The sequence below is a fragment of the Sylvia atricapilla genome, chromosome 10 (assembly GCF_009819655.1).
Source record: "Sylvia atricapilla isolate bSylAtr1 chromosome 10, bSylAtr1.pri, whole genome shotgun sequence".
NCBI lineage: Eukaryota > Metazoa > Chordata > Aves > Passeriformes > Sylviidae > Sylvia > Sylvia atricapilla.
The window spans coordinates 15,176,517-15,198,721 of NC_089149.1; the positions used below are offsets into that span (position 1 = coordinate 15,176,517).

Genomic DNA, 22,205 nt, shown 5'->3' on the forward strand with positions numbered 1-22,205 from the left:
TCAAGTCTATGAAGAGGGCATTTTATCACAGACTGAGAGAAAGTCAGTAACAGCACTGCAGAGTAAGGCAGAGTTAGAAAGCAGCGAAGTGCAGTCCTGCACCAGCTCAGTACTTACAGAAAATGATGTTGAAAGACTGAAGGAGCATCCTGCCGTATTTGGCATTGCTTGTTTCAAAGCAAACTCAGAAAGTTGTTTGATTTTTCCTGAGGTACAGCAGTTTTCCTTCTGGTCAGATGCAGCAACAAGCTGTAGTTTGCCTAATCTTCATTTTGAAACAAATGGACCAAACTGTAAAAGTGACACTGAGACATCTGACTGTAAGTGTGAATTAGAGTCTATGTCCAGTATAAAATGCAGCAGAAGGAATTCAGCTGACAGTGAGAACAGTACAGGTAAAAGGATAAAATATGGAAGTACAGAGACCATGTTGACATCAGATTCACCCTTCTACCAGAGTTGCTTCAACCCAAAATCTCGGCTACCACACACAAGGTCAGAGATTACAGAGAGTAAAACATGGCACAGTGTACCTGAAAATATCAGTGCTCAAAGTGAGACAGAATGTGTGGTGAGCTGTATTCACCCAACTGACAAATACAGATGGTCATGTTCCAGAATACATCTTCAAGAACTAGATTTTGAATACACTTGGAAAACCTTTGGAAGGGTAACTGTAAGCCCTGAAAAGGCTATAGAATTAGAGGGCAAATTTGGCATAAAAAGATCTCTTCTTGATACTGACACAGACTCAAAGGAGTGTCAGGTTTCTCAACCAGCAGCCTCTTCCCAGTACACTGATTATTATTTACACTCTAAATCAGAGACATGTGGCCTTAGCCCAGAGCCAGCTGGTACCTGTGCTGACAGCTTAAGATGGAGTGATGCTTGTGAGGGCAATCCAAACCAAAAGGAAACATCCTCTTCCCTGGATTGGGATCCAGTGATCATAAACACTGAGGAACTTACACAAAACAATGAGTACAAAGCTGAAAGAGATCTGGAAGCAAGTAGATTCCCATGTGATACTGACGTTGAATGGGACACTGGTGACACTGAGAGCCCTGCAGGGGTTCCTGCTGTTGTGGAAAGCAGGGCCTGTAATTGTTCTGTAAACTGTGTTCCCAACAGTGGAATACAGCACAAACATTTGAAGGAGAATGGCCTTGAATCTGAACTGTCAGATATGGAGATTGTGGCAGGAGGAAGATGGGCAGGTGATTCTTCTAATCTTGGCTTTGGTTGGAAAGTCCTGGAAACTGCAATGCAACCAGATGGCAGTGACAGAGGAGCAGAGCACGGAGAGCCAGTGCAGCAAAATACAAGTTGCAAAACCGGTGCCTTAAGGAGCCACTGGGACCTAGGAACAAATGAATATCCTCCTCATAAAGGAAATTATGAAGATAGTGTCTTTGCTGTTGAAAGGACTCCCAGATCAGATTACATAAGGCAGGGAAGGGATTTAATGACTATTCCAGAATTAAAGCCTGCCCTAATTACAGTCTCAGCAGAGGAGAAAGGATTACAGTCCAAAACACTGAATGATAACCTTCCTACTGAAGTGGCAGCTGAAACACTGGGAAATGTAGTGAGCAAGGATCTGACGTCTCCTCATACTGTCAGTGAAGCTCATGATGAACCAGAGAGAATTCTGAGTGAAAGCTGTAACTGTGAAGAACAAATTCTGGCCATCCACCCCATTCCTGACAGTGCAGAGGTGCTCTCTGGTAGGGATATAGCTGAAATAAACCCAGAAATTTCAGAAGAGAAACAAGAGAAAACAGAAGGAGTTTCATCCTTAGGTTTCACCTATAGTAATTCTGCAGTAGCAAGTGCAAACGTGGAATTCAGGAATGTTGCTGTACCACTAGGCAGTCATACAATTATTGCAGAAAGTCAGACAGATCAGACAGATCCATGTGAAAAATCCCTTGTAAAACGCCCCAGTGGAAGCAGTGTGAAGGTCTCTGAGGAAGGGCCCTGCAGAACAGGGACACTGGTGACTGGTGCAGCGCCACTGGAAACCAGCAGCAGTGTGAGCCGTGTGTGTCGGGGAGATGGTATCAGGTTCTGGACCCTTGAAAGGCCCAGCACTGTAAAATCACAGGGTAGAAGTGGTGTGATGGCCTCTGGGGAAGAGCCCTGCAAAACAAAGAGAGGTTTTGAATTCAAGGCCAAACAGTTAGGAAAGACAGGCTTTAGAAGCCGTGGAACAGGCCATTACCAGGTGTCTAAGGAAGAGGGATTGAAAGCATATCGAAGAACAGAGAAAGGTTTAAATATTACCAGTGCAGTGACACTGCAAACCAGCAGCAGTGTAAGCAGTTTGTGTCGGGGACATGGTGCTGCTGTCAGCCTTCAGCGGCCCAGCATTGTCTCTGAACAAGCAGTAGGCAGGCAAGGAAAGGAAAGATGTAATGGCTCAAATGAAGAAACAGGTATCTGTGTAGGACCCTCTCCTCGGGACAGAAAGGAGGGCTCTCCTGCAGAGCACACCTCTAGCCCCAGCAAAGACAGTGCCCTCAGTCTGGAGGTGTCTGATGTCTTTGATGAGCCTCTGAACAGGGAGACCCACAGCACTTTCATGCTGGGCCTGGATAATGTAAGTACCTGCAGCACTAACAGCGAGGAGCTGGATGAGAACTCATCCCACATCCTGGGAAGTAACAGCAGTCTTCATAAAACTGTTCAGAAGCCAGCAAAGAATGAGAATAGCGGGAAAGCTTCCAAGTTTTTGGTATTCTCCAAAATGACATCTCTCAGGAAAACTAAGCCTGCCTCATGGGAAAATGAGGGGAGCAGCAGTACCTTTGGCAGCAAGGCAAAGACAGAAGAACTGGATGTTGGGAAAGATGATGAAGACTCTGCAAGTTTACTGTCTTTCAAAAGTTGCTCGTCTGGTTTACTCTTCCACAGGAAGGAAAGTTACACCTCTGAGTACTCTGATGATGATGATTTATTTTATGAGAGATCTGCAGGATTATTCACCAGACTGAGCCTGAGGAAGGCCTCTGGCTCTGGTCGGATACTGATGGAAGATGCAGATCGACAAGTTTCAGGTTCATCTGAAAACAATGACAATGAACCTGTGGAGCATTCAGGTATTAGAAAATCATTCCCTGAAAATGAACACAAAAGAAACAAAACCCCAGAGGGCAAGAAGTTCAGGACAAGGTTGGCGTTGGCACACAAATCCCTCTCAAGCTTATTTGAGTCCAAATGTCCAGAAAAGGAAAACACTGAGCAAAGCTCAAAAGCATCAGTGAAAAATGAAAAGGAGAAAGCCAAGCTTCGCCAGAGCGCCTGGAAAGCTTTTCTAAAAAGCAAGGAGGCAGATGGACTAAAAAGGCCTGTCTTAGTAAGTTTATCATCCACACAGGAGAGTCTTCATGGAACCAGTGGCCGTGTGTTAACACCAGTAGAGCTACAGCATAGCTCCAATGGACACACTTATCTAAAAACAGAAACAGATCATGGCTCCTCAACAGACTCCAACTATTTTGACAGCTCTGTGGAGCCTGTTGATGTCTCTCCACCTGCACATATGTGGAGAAGACGAGTACAGTCCCATGACTTGGGTATCAGATACTCCCAGAGTTCAGACTGTGATGAACAGCAGGAAGTTCTGAGCAACAGTTTAAATACTTCTCTAGAGGAATACTGGATGAAATCTCCATTTAGCACCAGTGATTTGCAGTTGGCATTTAGTCAGTCAAGTCCATCGTGTCCCCAGCTCTCAAATTCTGATGGCAAAGACATGCCTTGTAGGCCCATGAGTCCCAAACCTCAGAGTTCACGATCCACTGCTCAACACAAGAACTTCCGCTATCCTGGGCGAGTGTGTGCCACTTCCATGATCTTTTTTGGGGGCAGCTCTGGAGTGGAAAGCAACCTGGAGGCTCCTGAGAGACCAAAGACACTGAAACCCAGAGGAAGTCTCCTACACTCATTGGACGACTTCCAGAGGGATGACAGTGGCATAAGCAGTCAATCCCAGATCAGCTTAAATACAGCTTCTTCCATTAGTGACATGCTCCGAGATGAGGTGAGTTGTTGTCAGGGAATGATCAGGGGGTGGGGTTGATTTGCAGTTGTTTGCTTTACTGTGGTTTAGGAATTCCTGTGAAACTCTTCGGTGGCTCAATGACTCATTGGATAGATGAGTGCATAAATGTTCATCTTGGTCTAACACAGGTAGCACTACTCAGTCTTTCTGTTTCTGTTCAAGACTATAGGAATTGATGTGCTCTTAAAGGGAGGATTTGCTACAAAAACCAAGGGAATGGAGCAATCACAACACGGTTAAAGATTGTACAAACATCACCCTGCGTTCATCTCCAGTTTTAAGCTGGGTTTTACCCCTCCTAAGGCAGAGTTGAGCCTTGTAACTGGTTTATAGTAAATAAGTTTCTCATTGTGAAAGGCAACAAAGAAATCAATTCCTATGGCTAGCAGTCATTTTTTACGAAGTAAAATCACTTTAGACAATGAGTAGCTGTTCTCTGAAGTACCATGTGTCTTCTGCAGTCACCATAAGTACCTTTTGGTTGCTACTACCTTTTCTACAGCAGACAGAAAAATACCCCAAAGTGCAGACTCAGAGTCTCCGTTTCATGTCGTATTTTGTTCTAATCAGGTAACATATTAAATCCTTGGCATAGGCTGAATCTCATGGAACAGATTGGCTCTTCAGTAGGGACTCGGTGATTGGCTGAGACCTCTAAAAGCAGAGACTTCCTCCATCAGCAGGCTTTTAATCCCAGAGAGGATTTCCCAAGTTGTAAGGGGCTGGGAGTTTAGGAATCTCTTTCAGTGGGTGACCACAACCCCCCAGAGTGACCAACACTGAGCTGTAACTGAGATCCCAGAACACACCTTGACCATGCTACTTTTTCAGTATTATTGCTGATGAGCAATAACAAGAACATTAGGAAATGGGAGAACAATTTTTTTGAGCAGATTGTCAAAAGTGGTATTTGAGAGGGTGCATGAACTTTTGCATACCCCAAGAGGCAATTTTCAGAGGGTTCATTAATCTAGAATTACTTGATCAATTCACAGCAGCTGAGGGCTGCTTGTGTTCAGCACAAATGAGCCTCAGAGAGTTTTTGCTGCTGTTCCCTTTTGCCTCTCACATCTCAGCTTATATTAAACCTTTGAGATACCCTCCAAGATGGTCTTATCCTACCCTTTTCCCATTTTTTTACAGAAACTCCCCATTTTTTGTATAGAAACAAAGAAATATAGGCTTTATCTAGCTGGTTTTTTTATCTTGAAAACTCCATTGCTGAAGGTTTCACTGCCTCTTTGGGAAACATATTCCTTGAGAATTTTTTTTCCTAATGCCCAACAAGAACTTTTCAAGATGCAGTTTTTGGCCACTGTCTTGTGACCTTGTCTGGAACTACTGAGAAGAGCTTGGATCCATCATCCATGTAAACACAAAGTTGTTGGTGACTGCTCTTATACTGCCTTTAGAGCCCTCTCATCAGCTTGAATAAACCCAGCTCTCAACCTCTCCTCACATATTTCCAGATAAAAGTGTTTTGGTTGATTGGCTTGGAGTTTTTCTCTCAAACTGTCTGGAATCCAAAGAAGTGTTTGGGTAGCAGTTTGAGAAGTGGGGGTTGTAGTATCAATTCCAGGGGAGAAAATGGGAAGAGAATTAGTTTTATTCCCTTCTGTGCATAGCTTTACTTGAAAATCTTTTGTTTCATGGGCACCAGCTTCACCTACAAGCTTAATACTGGACACTGCATTCCAGACAAGAGACTGCAGCCTAGGAAAAAGCAGGAGACTGGGACTATACACACTGCCAACAGATGAAGCCTCTCAGAGGATGAATAAAATCATTGACCTGTAAATTACAGCTCAAAAGAATGTCTAGAAAAGAGTGTAAAGATGAGCCATGTGTAAAGCCTTGAAAAGGCAACCCCACATGCTATAATGTAACCATTAGGAGCAAATAAATAATTATTTAAATTGATTGCTAGATTGAATTATTCAAAGAAAACCATAACAATTTTAAATGGTATCTAAGATGCATAAAACCAGTTTAATTTTCCTGATTTTTCTGGAGGCTGCAGAATATATCTGAAATTGGACAAATGCAGCTGGAACCTAGAAATTAATGCAAATGTCCCAGCTTTCAAAACACAGCATCTAATCTATTAAAATAGGCAGGGCTTTATTTATTTCTATTTTCATGATATGAAAGAAGTAGAATTGCACCCTGGATTTTTTTTAAGTGAAGCAGCTTTTTCAGAAATCCCTGAAAATACAACAGACATTGGGCAAAGTATATTTGCAGTGTTAGTCTTTCCAAAATAATTATCATCTATATGCTAAGGATGGCCTTCCTTATGTTTGCTGCTTCCTAAAGAGGTAAAAAAAAAATCAGTTTATTGGTGAATTTGAAGAGCAGTCCTTTTCTGTTCCACATGAGTAAAGACATTAGTGCAACACGTATCTGTAATAGTGAAGCTCTTGAGCTCACTTTCCCATTGTGCTCTCCAGGATGGGGATTTGTATTTATTCCCCAGCCGGGTATTTTCCAGTTGTGTCAGCATTATCTGTGTTAGTGCTGAGCCAGGCTGCCCTGGATCAGCTGGCCCTGCACATCTCTGGCTGCCACTCGTGTAAATAACTCACCTGAGGGTGGTGGAGCACACCCCAGCCCTCTCTCATTCCCTGCCGATGGAGAACATCCTCCAGCTTTCATCCAGGACAAAGAGTTCATGCTGAAAACAGCAAGGCAGAACCATTAGCAGTTTGCCCATCTGCGAGGCCCTTCACTACATGTTCAATTAATCTGGTCGTGGCATGATTTTGCTTGAATAATTGTGTTACTCAGCAGACAAGAGCAAACTGTTCTAAAATGTCCCATGTTTGGAATTCACATGTTCTTCTTGCTCCTCTCCAACAAGGTGGGGTTAGGCACAAAACACTTTTTTCACAGAATCTCTTCTTTCTACACTGTGGCATCTCTTACCAGGGGCAAAAAAGAATCGACCTGGAATTGTTGGATAGTTGAAAATAGATAGGAAGTGCCTGTGATGGTTTAAGGCTTCTTTTATTTGGGTTCTTCAAATGATCTGTGAAAAACTGTGAGATACTAATGTCAGGGCACAGCACTTTTTTTTGTCATGAGACTCCTGAGTTCACTCATTCCCCACTGTTGTTCTCTCCTCCCTTAAATATTCGTGATTTTTGCACTGATGCTACCTGGAGTAGTAGCTGTTTGCCTCAGGGCACACTTGATTTCAAGTTGTTCTAATACAAAATCTGTAATTTTGTGCAACCGCTGAAATGGGAGTGAAGGGCAAAGCTGTGCAATTCCTTACTCTTGGCCCAGCATCAAGCAAATAAAACGGATAGTGTAAAGAGCACATCAGGGCTTAATATATCAGAGCTGCAGGCATCTACAAAGCCTTTTCACATTGTATAACTGAAGTACAGTTGGAAAACCAGAGACAGACAAGAGGTCATTTTTCTATTTTCAGAGACATCGTCTGTCTTTGTAAATAATATTACACAGACAGAGTGACCTAAATCCTGGTGGTAATGTCAGTGTGGTGTGCCATCTAAAATGAGGGTGAACAGGGCACTGTCCTGTGCACAAGGAGTGGGTATTGCACCCTCAAATGATGGCAGAGCTGCTGCTTCAGGGTGGAGTGCTCCTAAGCATTTTCTTCTGAGACCTCTGTGGCTGAATAACTGAGCTTTGCCATCTTCTGTTCAGACTGACTTGAAGCAAACAAAATTTCCATCCAACAAACGCTGTGTTTTCACCTGCAGTTTGTAAAACAGGAGTCAGAGCAGCCATGTCAAACAGCACCTGAAAAGAGGCCAAATAAGCAGTGGGCTCCCCATGGCAAAAGGAGGCCCCCCCGGGTTCCACCGTGCCCACGCCCTGTCTCCACCCTGGAGAGCAGAGCCCAGAGGCTCTCCTTCCCTGCTCCAGATGAAAAAGCCAAGGAGATTCCAGAGAGCAGGAGGAAGAGACCCAAACCCCTCTATAAGTGCTTCAGCTTCGATGACGTTTGGATGGAGAGGAATCAAAAAAGGAAATTAGAGAAGAAGACACAGCCAGAGGGAGGGGTTCAATTGCAACATCTCCCAGAGGACCCCTCAAAAGTAAGGAGCCATACACCGACCTCCTCGTTCCATGGCACTGTCTTCCTCTGCTCCAGCTGCTTCTCTCTGCTGTCATCATATTCCTGTCCTTACACTTTGTCTGGTACCACTTCTGTCAGCATTTCTGTGGGCCTGGGACTCTGTGCTGAAACATTAAAGTGGTCCTTAGGTGATGATGTCTGAAGGTGGTGGGTTTCTTAACTCCTGTGATTGAACAGTTCATGCACTGTGAGATGTTGGAAAGAGAATGCAAGAGAATCAGGTTGCCTTATGAACTGAGTGATAGGGAGGCCAAGGAGCAAATCAAAGTTTCCTTAAATCAATATAAATTAAACTGGTGAAATCTCATTCTATGCCCTGTGGTGTTGCTATATAACTTTAATAATGGACTTCTAAATTAGACTTCCCTTGTATCTGAGGCCAACTCCACAATTCTTACTGAAGCAAATTCCTGCAATTAAATGCTCAAGAGAACATTGCCATTGGATTTTTAGCTATAAATATTCTCCTCTCCACTGAGGGAGACCTTTAGTTCAGCATTATGATTGCTTATGAAAAACTTGGTGGCAGTTGTGACTCACACTGATGGCATCTGTTACTTTTGGATCCAGAGCTAAGGTCTGTTTCCTTCAGGGAGAGTCACAAATCTCTATCTAAGAGCCAAAATTAGCCTTAATACATACAAAAGAACTTCTGGGGGAAAAGGACATGAGATCAAGACATGCTCAATGAAGCCTCTCACGATAATATTGAGAAAGTTTCTGATCAAGCTTGAAATCACATAGCAGATACTCAGATAAAAGCTTTCCTCAGGGGTTTCTGTTTTGGTCTGCTATCTGTATCTGTTTCCCTTTCTCCCTGTTGTCCTGGTTGCCTGTTTGTCATTGTTACATTAAAATGACAATTTTGGAGAGGAGATGAGGCCTCAGTAGTCCTATCACCACTTCAGAATATGCTTGAGCTTATGTGCACAGACAGTTGCGTGAGTGGTGAAGGGGAAACACTGGCTTGCCCAGAGAAAACCTGTCCACCTGGGAGAGCTCCCCTCAAACTGACAGACACCTGGGACAGCAAGGCTCTCTAAAAACTGCCCCCTGCTCTCTCTTCTCAAGGAAAGTGACTAAAAATCTGTGCTATTTTGTAAATGTTGGGCTCTTCAACACAAAGGGTTGCCAGTTGCTGTGTGGATGGGTGCTGGATTTGATTCTCTGATGTGTTTCCCACTCTCAGTCCAGTGAGGATGCTTCCCTGGCTCAGCTCCCTGCTCCTATGTGATGGAGACAATGAGTAATGCTCTTGAGGCTTGTGTATGCTAGGACAAAAAAGATTTAAAAATAAACGACTAGGGTTACTTTTCTACCTTGGTGGAAGTTCTGAGGGCTTAGTGCTGTACAGGGATGAGGCAGGCTAGTGAAAGTGAATAATTGGTTTACACAGGGTCAGAGGTTAACAGAAATCCATGAAATGTACTAAAAATATTTCTCACAATTCCTCGACAAGCATGGGTAGTGATGGAAATCTAGCTGGTGCTGCAGGGCGCGTGGGCCAGCACTGAGACCATTAAGGCTGCTGAGAGGAGTGACCAGTTCCCTCAACAGCTTCCCCTGGAGCCATCAGATTACACGGCTTGAATGCGATCTGCTTTGCTGATTGACTGCACATTTGGAGGCTGCCCCAAAACAGCCTCTCCTTTAAGCCACCCTTATTTTCTGGTGCAAACTCACCTCGAAATTACAATCAGCTGCAGGATGATTTGCAGCTGCCCCTGTGCCCAGGGAGGCCTCTCTGAGCATCACCTGCCTGGGGGCTCTTGGGTTTCACTCAGTTTTCTGCCTCATTCTTCTCTGGCTACAAATGTGTAGGTAGGTTTAGGGTTTAGATTCTGTCCATTTGTGTTATGCAGGTCATTGACACTTTAATCTTTGTGGGCAGGCCAAGAAAGCAAAATGCTTGTTTATTGACAGGACTGCAGGGATTCAAAGGCTCTTTTTTAATACCCATACAACTGAATTTCTTGGCCTGTGCTTTTTATTTATAGTAGTAATCACACAGTTTCTCTCCATATTATTTTATTCTGTCTTTGCAATGCTCTAGTCCTGTAATAGTGCTGGTTTATTCATACTCCCAAGTGTCTTGGGAGTGCTGTCACAAGCTGCAGCGTTTGAGGGCAATTTTAGAAGGATGTTGAATCCCTTTTAATAAGAAGGAACAAATTATCACAAAAAAAAAGCTCTGTAAGATGTTCATTGTCTGTTGTGGTTTTGTGACTGCAATGAGGTGACTGTATGGGGCTTTGGAGAGCAGAAATTACAAGTCTGATGTTTTCTGACACGGCTGCCTTGGGATGTGTGGCTTCTGTTGTGACAAGTCACATTGTGTTAAGTCAAGATCAGGTCAGCCCACAAGGTGATGTAATGCTGCAATATTGGGGAAACGACTTAATGGGGCAGAGCAGAGAGGAATTCTTGATTATTCAAGTGCTGATTTCTGATATCACTCTATCATTCAGACCAATGTACAGAGAGGAGCATAATGGAAATAAAAAGTTACTCTGAGGGCTGGCAACTGGGACAGGAGAAATGGACAATCAAGAAACTACCTACAAACTTAAAAAAAGCCCACAAAACCCCAAAAACATTTAAAATGCTGCTTCCAAACAATTCTGTATATTGTGGATTGTTTTTGCTTAGGTCCAGTAAGTTGCTCTGCTTCCTTAAATGGGAACAGCCTGTCTAAATTCCCAGTCAAACTCGAAGCTTGACCCAGCTGTCCCTTATAATGAGATGCTGGCAGTAACAAGCTGAGCAGCTTCTCATCTTGGGCCTTAAAGTCTTAATACAACACCCCCCATGCTGCCCACCCCAAGGGGAAGAAGGGGAACATAGCTGTGGATGAATCTCTATATTCTTTTGCTTGTCCATAGGCTCTGCCCTTCACATGGGGATGGATTTCAGGCTGTAGCCTGGGGTCCTCTTGCTTGTTTTTAATGCAGGAGAAGTTCCCTAACTGGAGCAGAGACATTGCCCCAAACCACTGACATATGGAATGGTGTAATGGCAATGGGCTCTGTTTTGGGAATTATTTTTGCTCTGAACTGCCTGTCTATTGCCATCCAGTGCTTTCCTGTTTTGACAAAAACTTAAACTCTGGCTCTTAAGTTTGATGTCTCGAGTGCACAGCGATAGGAACACAGACGTGGATTCTATGTGCATTTGTTAGAGCACAGTTTGTGCACTGCCAAATTAGAGAGATTCCTAAATGGCCCATCAGGGGACTATACCCAGAGGGGGAATCGTGCAGAAAAAGCTCTTTTATTTTGAAAGAGAAATGAGAAGCAGTGAAAAATAGATCTTTAGCTCATTGCCCTGAATATGACTTCTGGAAATCTGATTTTGCCCCATCCAAAATAAGAGAAAATGAAGTTCTGTTGCGTGGTACCACGATTATGAGCACTGTGATACAACACAGATAGACTTTAAGAGGGAAATGAACACACTTTGAGGACTTTAATGAGAAAAGTCTTCCCCGATGTGCACCTGACAAGGCATGGACATACAGCAGAGACCCAGCCTCTGCCAGGGTCTGAACTGCTGTGCATGAGACCATAGAAATAACCTCTGGCAGAAATACAGGAGAGAGGATCTTTGCTATGGTCTGCTCCCTCATTTCTCATCCTCTCCCTTGTCCAATGTTACGAACACTGCTGAAAATGCTTCTGCTTCTGAGTTAGGGTTGTACAGGCCTGGCTTCCATGCCATAGGAATAAAATGATGCCTGTATCCAAAATTTGCTCTGATGTCCCAGGAATTAATAAGAATGAAACCTGCAGTTGTTACAGCCTTAGGCCAAGGTTCTGCTTTGTAGTCTCAAACAGAATAATTGTGCTATCACCTTTTTTGTAAATAACCTAGACTTTTCCCTTGACATTTTCAGATCTGTGGCCCGGTAAATTTGATTTTCACTGTCACCAGAAGAGTGTGTCTTCCCACTGGAAGTGTGTCTTCACACTTTGCTGCAACTTGTCTAGAAAAAACAGGCATGGCTCAGGTTAATTTGAACAGGGTTCATGCTATCCCTCAAGAGATGGTGATTTGTGCCAAAGTATTGGCAGTGTTCTCTTTGTTTTAGGGAAGTTAAGTCCAGGAATTAAAAACCAAACCAGGCATGGAGCATCAGCACTCTCAGCTGTGTGAGCATCGGGCGCTGGTTAGTTTTGGAAGGAAGGTTTGGCTAATGGCCATCTACAGGAGAAGATTCAGCATCAAGGCTGGTCAGCAGGCTTTCTGCTGATGGGACATGCTGTGGTCTGGGGGGGAGAGGGAAAATCCTAGAGAGAGTATTGGACCTCAAGACACCGAGTTCCTGGCCCAGTGAAGGATGCCACTGAAGGGCAGTGGCAAAAGGAAGGGGCAGTAGTGATAGAGATGAAAAACTGGCTGTGCTCATGGGACCAGTGTTACTGACCAGTGATCTCCCAGTCACTGATGTTTTTCTCTGTGTGGCAGCCATGGGAGAGAGAAGAGAGAAAAGGAAAAAGGGATAAAACATACCTGCAACATGCATTAATGACTACGTTCTGTAATAGAGGCTGTGAACTATGTGTATGTATCTCTGTGTTTTCCCCTTTAAACCAGCAAAAGTTCAATGAGATCTGGCAGTGGTATGGACGTTTCAAAGTTTCATTAAGTTCTATAAGTTTTATAAAATCAATCAGCCAGGTAGAGGAGAGCGTGAGAATTCTTACTTGTACCTTTAGCTGAAGAGAAGAATGTTGTTATCCACATTCTATAAGGCTGGGGACTGGTACCAATAAATCTCTGAAGGGAAAAAGTTTATTTTCATGTTAAATACCAGAAGAGGCTTATTAGTCACAAAGCTGCAGGAATAGTTCTGTAGCTGAGAGGACGATTCAGTTGTAGAGATATTCTTCCCCCTGCCCCCCCACTAGAAACACTTCATAGGAAGGAGTGAAACTTTCTGTGAATGGAGGTGTGAGTGGTTGTATGTGAAATATTAATCCAGTACCTGCTTTTATCCCCTTCTGTTCTTACCACCTTGCCTTCTCACTGTTTTCTAACGTTTCTGGCCATAATCATCCACTAACGTGCTGCTTACTTACATGGGCAGATATCAGAGGTAGGAAGAGGTGCTCTGGGATGAATACTGTATTCTGTCCTAAGGGGCACCTAAACTGAATGTTTGTTGCCTTTGTTTTCCCTGTCCTGTTGCAGGCTGGAGTAAGTCCATCCATCACGTCTCCTGTTGCCTTTGACATCCTGCCACTGAAGCTGCACCCGTTCTCCCAGAGCACTCCCACAGGCCTGGACTGCGTGGGCTGGAAACGGCGCGTCTCCGCTCCCGGTGCGTACACTGTCCTGCCTGGGGCTGCTCAGGGAGCTCAGCTCTGCTTTACTGAGCCTGGAAACCATGTCAGAACCACCCTAACCTCTTCGTGAGGTTTTCATATTTGGGTTTGTTTGCTCCCTGAGTGGACAAACAGGGTGCTGTTTAAAGGCATGGTCAGCTTTTCAGTGAGGAAAAGATCACTCATAGCAGTGATAGTGTGCCTGACGTAGAAATGTTGTGTTGTCTCGTGAGAACTCTGTCTCACCTACAATGATGTCACCTGTTTCACACTCTTGAATTAGATTTCTGCAGAGGAAATAAACTCTGCCTTGTGTTTGCTGGAGAGCACTACAGCGGGTATGGTGGGCTCCTCTCAGGTTGCTAATTAGGCACTAAAGCAACTAAATGAGCTTCTAGAGACAGAAGTTTCCTGTACTTTAAATCCCCTTAAAGAACAAGTATGCTGTGCTTTCATGAGGAATGCACGTGAATTATCATGTCTCCTTCATTTCCGATGACTGACGCTTTCTCGGAATTAAAATGTAAGTTGCACAGATTATTAAACTGTGAGACATATCTTTGCCAGGTTTTTAAATTCTCCATCTGACAGCGCCTGCCCAAACACTGCAGATATCTCTATCACAGCACTTTGGGCTGGAATAAGAAAAACAGAATGCAGAGGAGTTGTTTGGCAGTTAGGAATCTAGCCAGGAAAAGCCAGGCACAGTTGGGTGCCAAACTGCCATTTCTGCCTCAGAAGGTCTCTGTACCATCGATTAAACCCTGCTGGAGCTACCTAATTAAGGGACAATAACATTGTACTAATTACATCAGAGTTGAATGGTCATAGTATTTTTTCAAGCAAGACTGGTTTGTTTTCTGACACTTTGTGCAGCTCATGCACAGAGTCATGAGGCTTGATCTGGAAATAAGAAAACTATTTATTATTGTGGTGTTGAGAGCCTTGCCTTTGCTCTCTCAGCACTGAGGGCTTTGATCACTTGCTGTCACAAGCATCTGGTGCTGCCCCAATGCTTAGGACCAGCTCCCTGGCTGAATTAAAAAAGCTGCAGCTTTACTCCTTGGAAATCCCAAATGGAAACCCATCATTGTCAAGTTGTCTGTGCATCTCTGACATTAGCTGAAATCCCCGAGCACTGCTGTCACTGAAGTACATTCTCAGTCACAGCTGAGACAAATTTCATGGTAGTTCCCAACTGGGACATGAGGGAGTTAAAAAATATGTATGAATTTCTGAGGGTGAATAGGGGAAGTAAATGTATGCAGACTGACCAGCTGCTGTAGGTGTTTATATGCTGTCTGGAAATGGGGCCTGCCACCTGAATCATCTGTGATTCACACGGTATTCCTGAGATAGGCACAAGTGAATGTCACACCACGACCTAGGCCCAGACCCCAAGAATTTCTGAGGAAATGTAGCAAAACAAATGAAATAGAGCAGAATAATTTTTCCACCACCAAAACCATGCTGCTGGGAAAGGAAACTGATGGAGAAAGGAAGCAGAGGTTCTTCTCCCACAGCTATCTCTATTAGCTGCTGCTTGTGGGCTTCATTGGAAGCATTTTGGGGGAGATGGATGTGGGAATGTGTCCCTGCCTGTGGTAGGATGTGGATGAGAAGAAAACTGCAAGTTAATGAAGTAATACTCTGAAGTTGATGGGTCAGTTTTAAGATTGGCTATATCCTTGAGGCAACAGTAGTGCAGCAGAATGCCCTCGTTGATTCTTGCACAGCTTTGTTGTGATACCTGTTGTTTTTGACAGAGCTGTAGGGCACGTAAAATAAATATAAAACAAATGGTCAGTTCATTCAATCTAATTTTAAGATTTCTAACTGCAAAGCTGGAACTGCTTGTATACTAATGATCCCAGTCTATGCTTTAGTCATAAGACACCAGATATAAAATTACTGTGCAATATCCAGTGCTATTAGATACTTCCATGTTGAAAACATGGATAAATTTCCCCCACCCAAAGTCTGCAGCTTGTGCAGGGAATCCTGCAGAGACTGTGAGGAGCGGAGTGTGGAGTTCTCTCTAGTTCTGCAGGTGTGAAACGATGGCTGTGATGGTCCCAGCCCAAAAGGTGCCCTGCACAGCTCTCAGACTCTGTCATGCACCTGCCCAGGGTCTGGGACAAGAGCTGGGGACACAGTGACTATCCTAGGTCAGGCCGCATGTTTTTCTGCTACAACAGCCCGAGTGCAGAGAAGTTTCACTTCACTTTCACTTCACTGCCGCGCTCATCACGCTCCTCTGGCAGTGGGAGCCCGCGCTGTGGCTGTCCTGATGCCGAGCTGGCAGGACTGGGGCAGGCTCCGAGCTGTCCCCGCCTGTCCCTGTCCCTCGCTCTGTGCCGAGCTGTCCCCGCCTGTCCCTGTCCCCCGGCCCGTGCCGAGCTGTCCCCGCCTGTCCCTGTCCCTCGGCCCGCACAGAACTGTCCCCGCCTGTCCCTGTCCCTGTCCCCCGGCCCGCACAGAACTGTCCCCGCCTGTCCCTGTCCCTCGGCCCGTACAGAGCTGTCCCCGCCTGTCCCTGTCCCTGTCCCTCGCTCCGTGCCGAGCTGTCCCCGCCTGTCCCTGTCCCTCGCTCCGTGCCGAGCTGTCCCCGCCTGTCCCTGTCCCTCGGCCCGTACAGAGCTGTCCCCGCCTGTCCCTGTCCCTGTCCCCCGGCCCGCACAGAGCTGTCCCCGCCTGTCCCTGTCCCCCGGCCCGCACAGAGCTGTCCCCGCCAGTCCCTGTCCCTGTCCCTCGCTCCGTGCCGAGCCGTGCGGCACCGGCAGGTGGCTCCGGGCGCTGGGAAATGCGGCGGGGACGGGCGGCGCTGGGAGTCCGCCGGGGAAAGGCTGAGCCCCTGCAGCGCTCCGTGCACACACAGACACACACACACACACACACCCCGAGCGCAGCAATTTCACCGTCCTGTTCAAATAGTAGCAGTGCCTGAGGAGTTTGGAACAGCTTTCTTGGCTGCGCCACACGCTTCAGCAGGTGAATATCAATGTCTTCAGTGTTGGTGAATATCAAGTGTCTTTTCCCTTTAGTTCACAGAATATTCTGATTTGGAAGGGACCCAAAAGGACCTTCAAGTCCAACTCCTGGCTCTCCCCAGGAGCCACACCATGTGCCTGAAGGCCTTGTCCAATTCCATCTTGGACTCTGGCTGGCTTGGTGCTGGGACCACTGCCCTGGTGCCCAGCCACCCTCTGAGTGAAAAAAAACTTTTCCCAATATCCAACCTAAACCTGCCCTGACACAGCTTCAGGCCATTCCCTCGGGTCTCGTCGGTGACTGCCAGAGAAGAGATTATTGTCTGTCCCTTCATTTCCTCCTGTGAGAAAGTCTGACTGCAGAGGTCCCCTCTCAGTCTCCTCCTTTTCTGGATATTCCTGTGTCTTCATTTGTACTTTTCAGTAGGTTCCTTACTGCCAGTTTAGGAAGCAAGCCACTTCCTAAACTAGATACAGGAATGTTTTTCTGCTTTTTAGCACCCTCTAAAGGCCTTTTGACACAGGAAAACCTATTTTGACCTATTGCACCAGGAAAGGGCCTAATATGTACCGGAGTGAGCAGCAGCAGGATAATGAGGCTTTTGGGTTAAAGCATGTTTGTCTTTTAGGCTGTGAGGCCTGTCTTCTCCTTCCCCATCTCTCCTGAGCCTGATAATTGTTTATTTATAAACTGAAGACTGCCTAAATTTGGGGATGTTGCTGGGAAGCTGTTTGGACAGTGGCTGCAGCCGTGAGAATGTCTCTGCAGCAAGGCTGAAGGCAGGAGATGGGCAGTTGTGGGTGTGAGAGCTGCCAGCCCACAGGCTACAGCAGAAGGGACATTCAGGGGAGGTGCTGGCCTTTCTGAGCTTTTCCATAGGGACTTTGCAGCAGGAGGCAATCCCAAGGTGACACAGTGACAGGCAGACACAGGTAATTGTCTGAGAACTGGAGTTTCTTGGCATTCCTGCTCTCACTGCTATCCATGACTCTCAGGCAGAGACTTTTCTGTTCCTGTGCCAGCATGCTGCCCTTTCCGAGATGATTCCCTCATGCTGCTTCTCAGAGACACTGAAACTTTTGGATAGGGACAGGGACACACACATGACCATAAACCTCCAGGGTTTGTCATATCCTCACAGAGGTAGAAACCTGTGACCTGTGTATTACAAGATGGGTTTGTAGCTGTGCCATCTCACACCTGTGTTATTCTAAATCGTTATCTAAATGCAGACCAAATCTTTTTGGCAACTTTCCACGTGTCTTGTCAGATTAGAACAGCTTCAGATCTTTGAATTTTCTGCCCTGGAGTTACACCACGGAGCTGTGGTTGGTTGTGCCAAGCAGAGAGGCACAAATTCCCTGTGACTAATGTGTGCTGATGAGGAGCATACTGGTGGCCTTGGAAATCTCGCAACAAGAATAGGCGTGCCAAGTTCTCAAGGGCTGAATCTTTTGTGGATCGGCTGAAAAACAGTGACCACTTCATGGTACTGAGTGATCCTCTGGCCTCCGTGGTGTAGTGGAAAGTATTTCTCAGAGGCAAAGGGTCTGTTTGTTTACACAACATCATGTGGACAACTTTCATCTTCTTTTCCCAGCTATAGATGTGCTCTTAAACTTACACTTGGCAACAGTTAATGTGAAGATGTTTGACAGCCACTGGAGAAATCTGTTCAAGAGGGAAAATATTAGCTCAAAACAGGACTTCATTATGTCTTATAAATATTTAGCAGTCCTGTAGTTCAGCAAAACAGCAAGCTGAGTTATTTATTCCATTTTTGTCATTTTAGCTCTTGAAGAAAGTGGTATGCAAGTTCCCAGAAGTGTATCATGGTAGCTGTAGCATGAAATCTCCATTCCAACCCCATTAACTAGAGGAGTATAATTGAATTTAAGTGGCTAAAAAAGAATCGTGTTGCCTATTGTATACTCTTCACTTTGTCTCTTAATCACAAAAAGATTAGACCCACTGTGTCAGTGCTGGCTCTGTTTAACCACAGCCACAAACATTTGCCCTCTGTGAGGTTTTGATAACATGCTCACTCAAAGGTTTTCATCCAGTCTTAAAAGCAGGGCCTGGTGGTGGTTGAGTTCCTGAAAATTTATCTTAGCAAGTTGAGTGGGACTGTGTGTATTAGCTACTGAGGTGAAAGATTTAGGATACCAATAAAAACCTTCTGTGGGGCAAAGGGAGACAAAGAAGGTCTTAGGAAATCCTGAATGGTTCTGGTAATCACTGTTCAAAGCTACAAGATTGCAGGGGAACCCAACAGAGGCTGAAAAAAAATCCAGCAGATATTTAGGATCAGGTCGTCCAAGGGTAGCTTGACTACCTTTACCAGGCTGTGCAGTGAGATCCTTAATCTTCAGTTGGAGTCAGTTACTGCTGCATCCACTTTAGATAACTTCTCTCTCTAGTGCCACAGAAAAAAATCCCCATCTACATTTTACAAGAAAAAATCAGAATCTGTAGTCAGGGGAAACCTCTCTATGATGGGTTGCAGTCTCGAACTCAGACAAAATTTTTGCTTTCCACAGTTTGGCTGTAGAAATTTTCTTCTTTCCATTCTATTAGAAAACTCCTCTCCAGTGCATACATAAAAGAGACACACATACATAAGGATACTCAGGACTGAACTGTAGCCTCTCTTTAGCACCTTTGCTGCCTGAAGAGCTGCGCTGACTTTCTTCAGTGTTCTCCACATCCACAGAACAGCTGCATTCATCTTCATTGTTGGTGCTTAATTTACCTTCCCCTGATGATTGTGATCAAGAAGAGTTTCTCTCTAGTTGTACTCGAATGCAGGTAGTTCTGGAAGAACCAGATCAATACTGAAGAGTGGTTCTAATGCAGCCAAATTGACATTTTCATTTCTCTATTAGGAAGTATTAGATATTTTGGTCTAAATAGCTACATTCAGAAGATAATTGAAGGAATTATTTTGTTACAGATCACTAGAAATGTAATTTTTGTTACCGTTGCAGAGACCTTTCTTTTAAAGAATAGCTGAAATATTTAAGGACTCAAAAGTTGGTTCAGCGTTACTGGGTGCTTTGTGATATTCTCCAGTGATGGAGCGTGACATTTTTTCCTTTTAGGAAATACTCAGTAAACCAGAAGTTCTTACTGAACTGAAGTAACTCTGCTACTGCATGGATAGTGAGGCAAACTCAAAGGGGTCTCTCTGGAACCAGCTGTGATGTGTTATTTACTTTGCAAAGAGCTTCCTTACATACAAATTGTAAAATAGGCGTTTTCAGATCTTGTGTGGAATTGGGTTTGGATTTGGGTCTCTGGAGCCATGTTCACTCCCTGTGTGACAGAGCAGTGTGGGGTTTTCCTTTGTGGCCCAGGTGTGAGTGGCTGTCCCTCTCCCAGGTGTGCTGGGGGAGCTGATCTCCTTTGCTTTGGTCCAACCCCTACGTGCGTCTCAGCTGGCTAAACTTTCTCCTGGCCTGGGTAATCCCACACTGAATCAAGCTGCTTCTGGTCTTATGCTCTTGTCTGCTGCACAGGGCACAAACTATGTGGCTGCTCTTAAATTATTCTGATACTTGGACAAATCTGCCCTCTGCAAGGTCTTTGAACAGAGCAGCAGCCCAGAAATGCCCTTTATTAAAAAATCTCTGTGGTGCCTTAAAGCTGTTGTTGAAGTGCACAGGTATTTCTGCATTCTCAGGAAACTGGTATTGTTTCAGGATCCTTCTTACAGGGACACAGGGAATCTCCTGTTAGGTAATGAGAATATAAAACTTTCTAGGAAACAGTAGTCAGTGATGCTGTTTCAGTTGGGAATGAGGTCTCTTACAAAGATTGCACTTGGAAATAGGGATCATACCAGGTCTGCAGTCTGGGAGTAGAGGCTAAATGATTTTTCAAAAATCCCAGCTGCAATCTCTTCAAATTTCAATCTGTGTTTTTCTGGCTTTAATTTCATTTTGAATTCTTTTCCTGAGTACTTACAAAGATAGTTTTTTAATAGCAGCAGCCACAGCCAGTTCTAAACATGATTAGTTTATATGTTAAATCCTTTCTGAGTTCTCAGGGGAAGCAGATAACACAAGGTCTCTCTCACTCGGGGCATTTTTAAAATGCATGAAATTCTACTATTTCCACTTATTTATTTTTAATCTGACAGTTCTGCTAAATTAGGAGGGGAGATCTCTGTCTCACCCCCTGCTTTCCTAATGCCTCGCGATGGGCTTTAGTAAAAATGAGCCGCTGGAAGCTGCAGCTGAAAGCGGCGGAGCTGCCACAGAGGGAGCCTCCTTAGCGGACCCCTATGATGTCAGGATGCACCGAGGCGAGCGGAGAGCAGGCTCGGGATGCAGCGCAGAGCCCAGCCGGCGCTGCCAGCTCCCGCTGCCCCGGGAGAGCTCCGGAGAGCGCTGCCCCATCCCTCCCGCGGCCCCGCAGAGCCCCCGGCTCCCCGGCTCCCCTGCCCGCATGAGGACCCAGCAGTGCCCCAGCGAGTCCAGCGGGGCACACAGTGCCGAGAACTGCAGCAGCAGCGGCAGCTCCGGGCTCTCCCCGGGCTCGGATTCTGACAGCAGCGGGGTGGTGTGTGGTGGTGGTGGCATGAGAGGCGTCCTGTCCAGGTACTGGAGCTTGGAGAGTCTTCACTCTGCCACAGGTAAGGGGCTCTTTTTTTTTTTTTTCTTTTTTTTTTTTTTTTTTAATTTTTTTTTCAATTGGATGCTCTATGATATTGCACTGACCTTGAGAAACCAGACCAAACCTTCTGGAAAAAGTATATAATTTGAAAATGCAGTCTCTCAGCCTTGAGAAATAACCAAAGCATTTGGTGTTTGCTAGCTATACCCTCTGCAGACTTACACCTAAACCAAAACAACACAGACCCTTAATAGACTTCTTAAGTCAGCAGGGAAGAAATAGGGTTTCAATGGCTTTGGAAACAGTGTGTAGGCTTCTACCTGATTAAAGCTGTCCTTGCCTATTGGAGCATTCCTCATTTCAGTTTAATCACATAGAGCTGAACGTGGAGTTGATATTTCTCTGTGTAAATTCCAGTGTGGAGTATCACTGCCCCTAGAAAATGCCCAGGCGAGTGCTGTGCAGCAGATGAGGGCTAGGTAGGGTTGCAGTGCTGTGCACTGAGGGAGGGAAAGGCAGGTCCCTGAGCCAGCTGCTCAAGTTCAGTTTTTGCTTTCCCATCCATAATTTAATGTCTTCCTGAACCAGAGATTTTGGAGGCATGTCCATGTAGCCTGGACCTGCTCTGACTCGGTCTGTGTGGATCTGGCATTCTGGTTTTTAGTTACTGATGTGCCTGTTTAGGGTTTGAATGTCTGAACTGCAAGCACAGTAAAGAAGCTTTCTCATTCCCAGCTGATCCCAGCAAAGGAGCCTGGCAATGATGTTAACAGCCAAGGACTGCTGAGCTGTTCAGCTGTTGCTGTTTAGAGAGATTTTTAATAGAGCTGCAGTAAATTAGTTCCTCTCTTAGATAAATTCAGACAAGTGCCTTCAAGGCCACCAGTGACTGCTGTTTCCTTAGTAAAAATACCCAGTGCTACCAGCTAGAATCAAGGCTTGGAAAGAATTCTGGGTGCAGTTCTATGTAATCTGCTTTAGTCCTGTGTACTTTTAATTATTGAAAGGTTTTATCATTCCATCTGCTGCTGTAGATTTGGAGCTGTTTAATACAATCTCCATTGCTGCTCTGGAGTCTCTGCTGAAGTGTGGGTAA

General features: G+C 45.1%; 1 protein-coding gene across 2 annotated transcripts in view; it reads left to right on the top strand.

The window, feature by feature from the left end:
* Positions 1–2,111: 2,111 nt before the first annotated feature.
* The window catches only part of ARHGEF4 (Rho guanine nucleotide exchange factor 4), a 124,220-nt gene continuing 104,126 nt past the window's right edge, over positions 2,112–22,205 (top strand). The window contains exons 1-3 of one of the 2 annotated variants that reach the window (XM_066326040.1): positions 2,112–4,045; positions 7,798–8,136; positions 13,368–13,497. In XM_066326040.1, the coding sequence (XP_066182137.1) occupies positions 2,123–4,045; positions 7,798–8,136; positions 13,368–13,497 (2,392 nt within the window). In that variant the 5' untranslated portion in view covers positions 2,112–2,122. Of the gene's footprint in view, positions 4,046–7,797; positions 8,137–13,367; positions 13,498–20,850; positions 21,129–22,205 lie in introns of those variants that run through there. The other variant, XM_066326041.1, reaches the window with a different exon arrangement.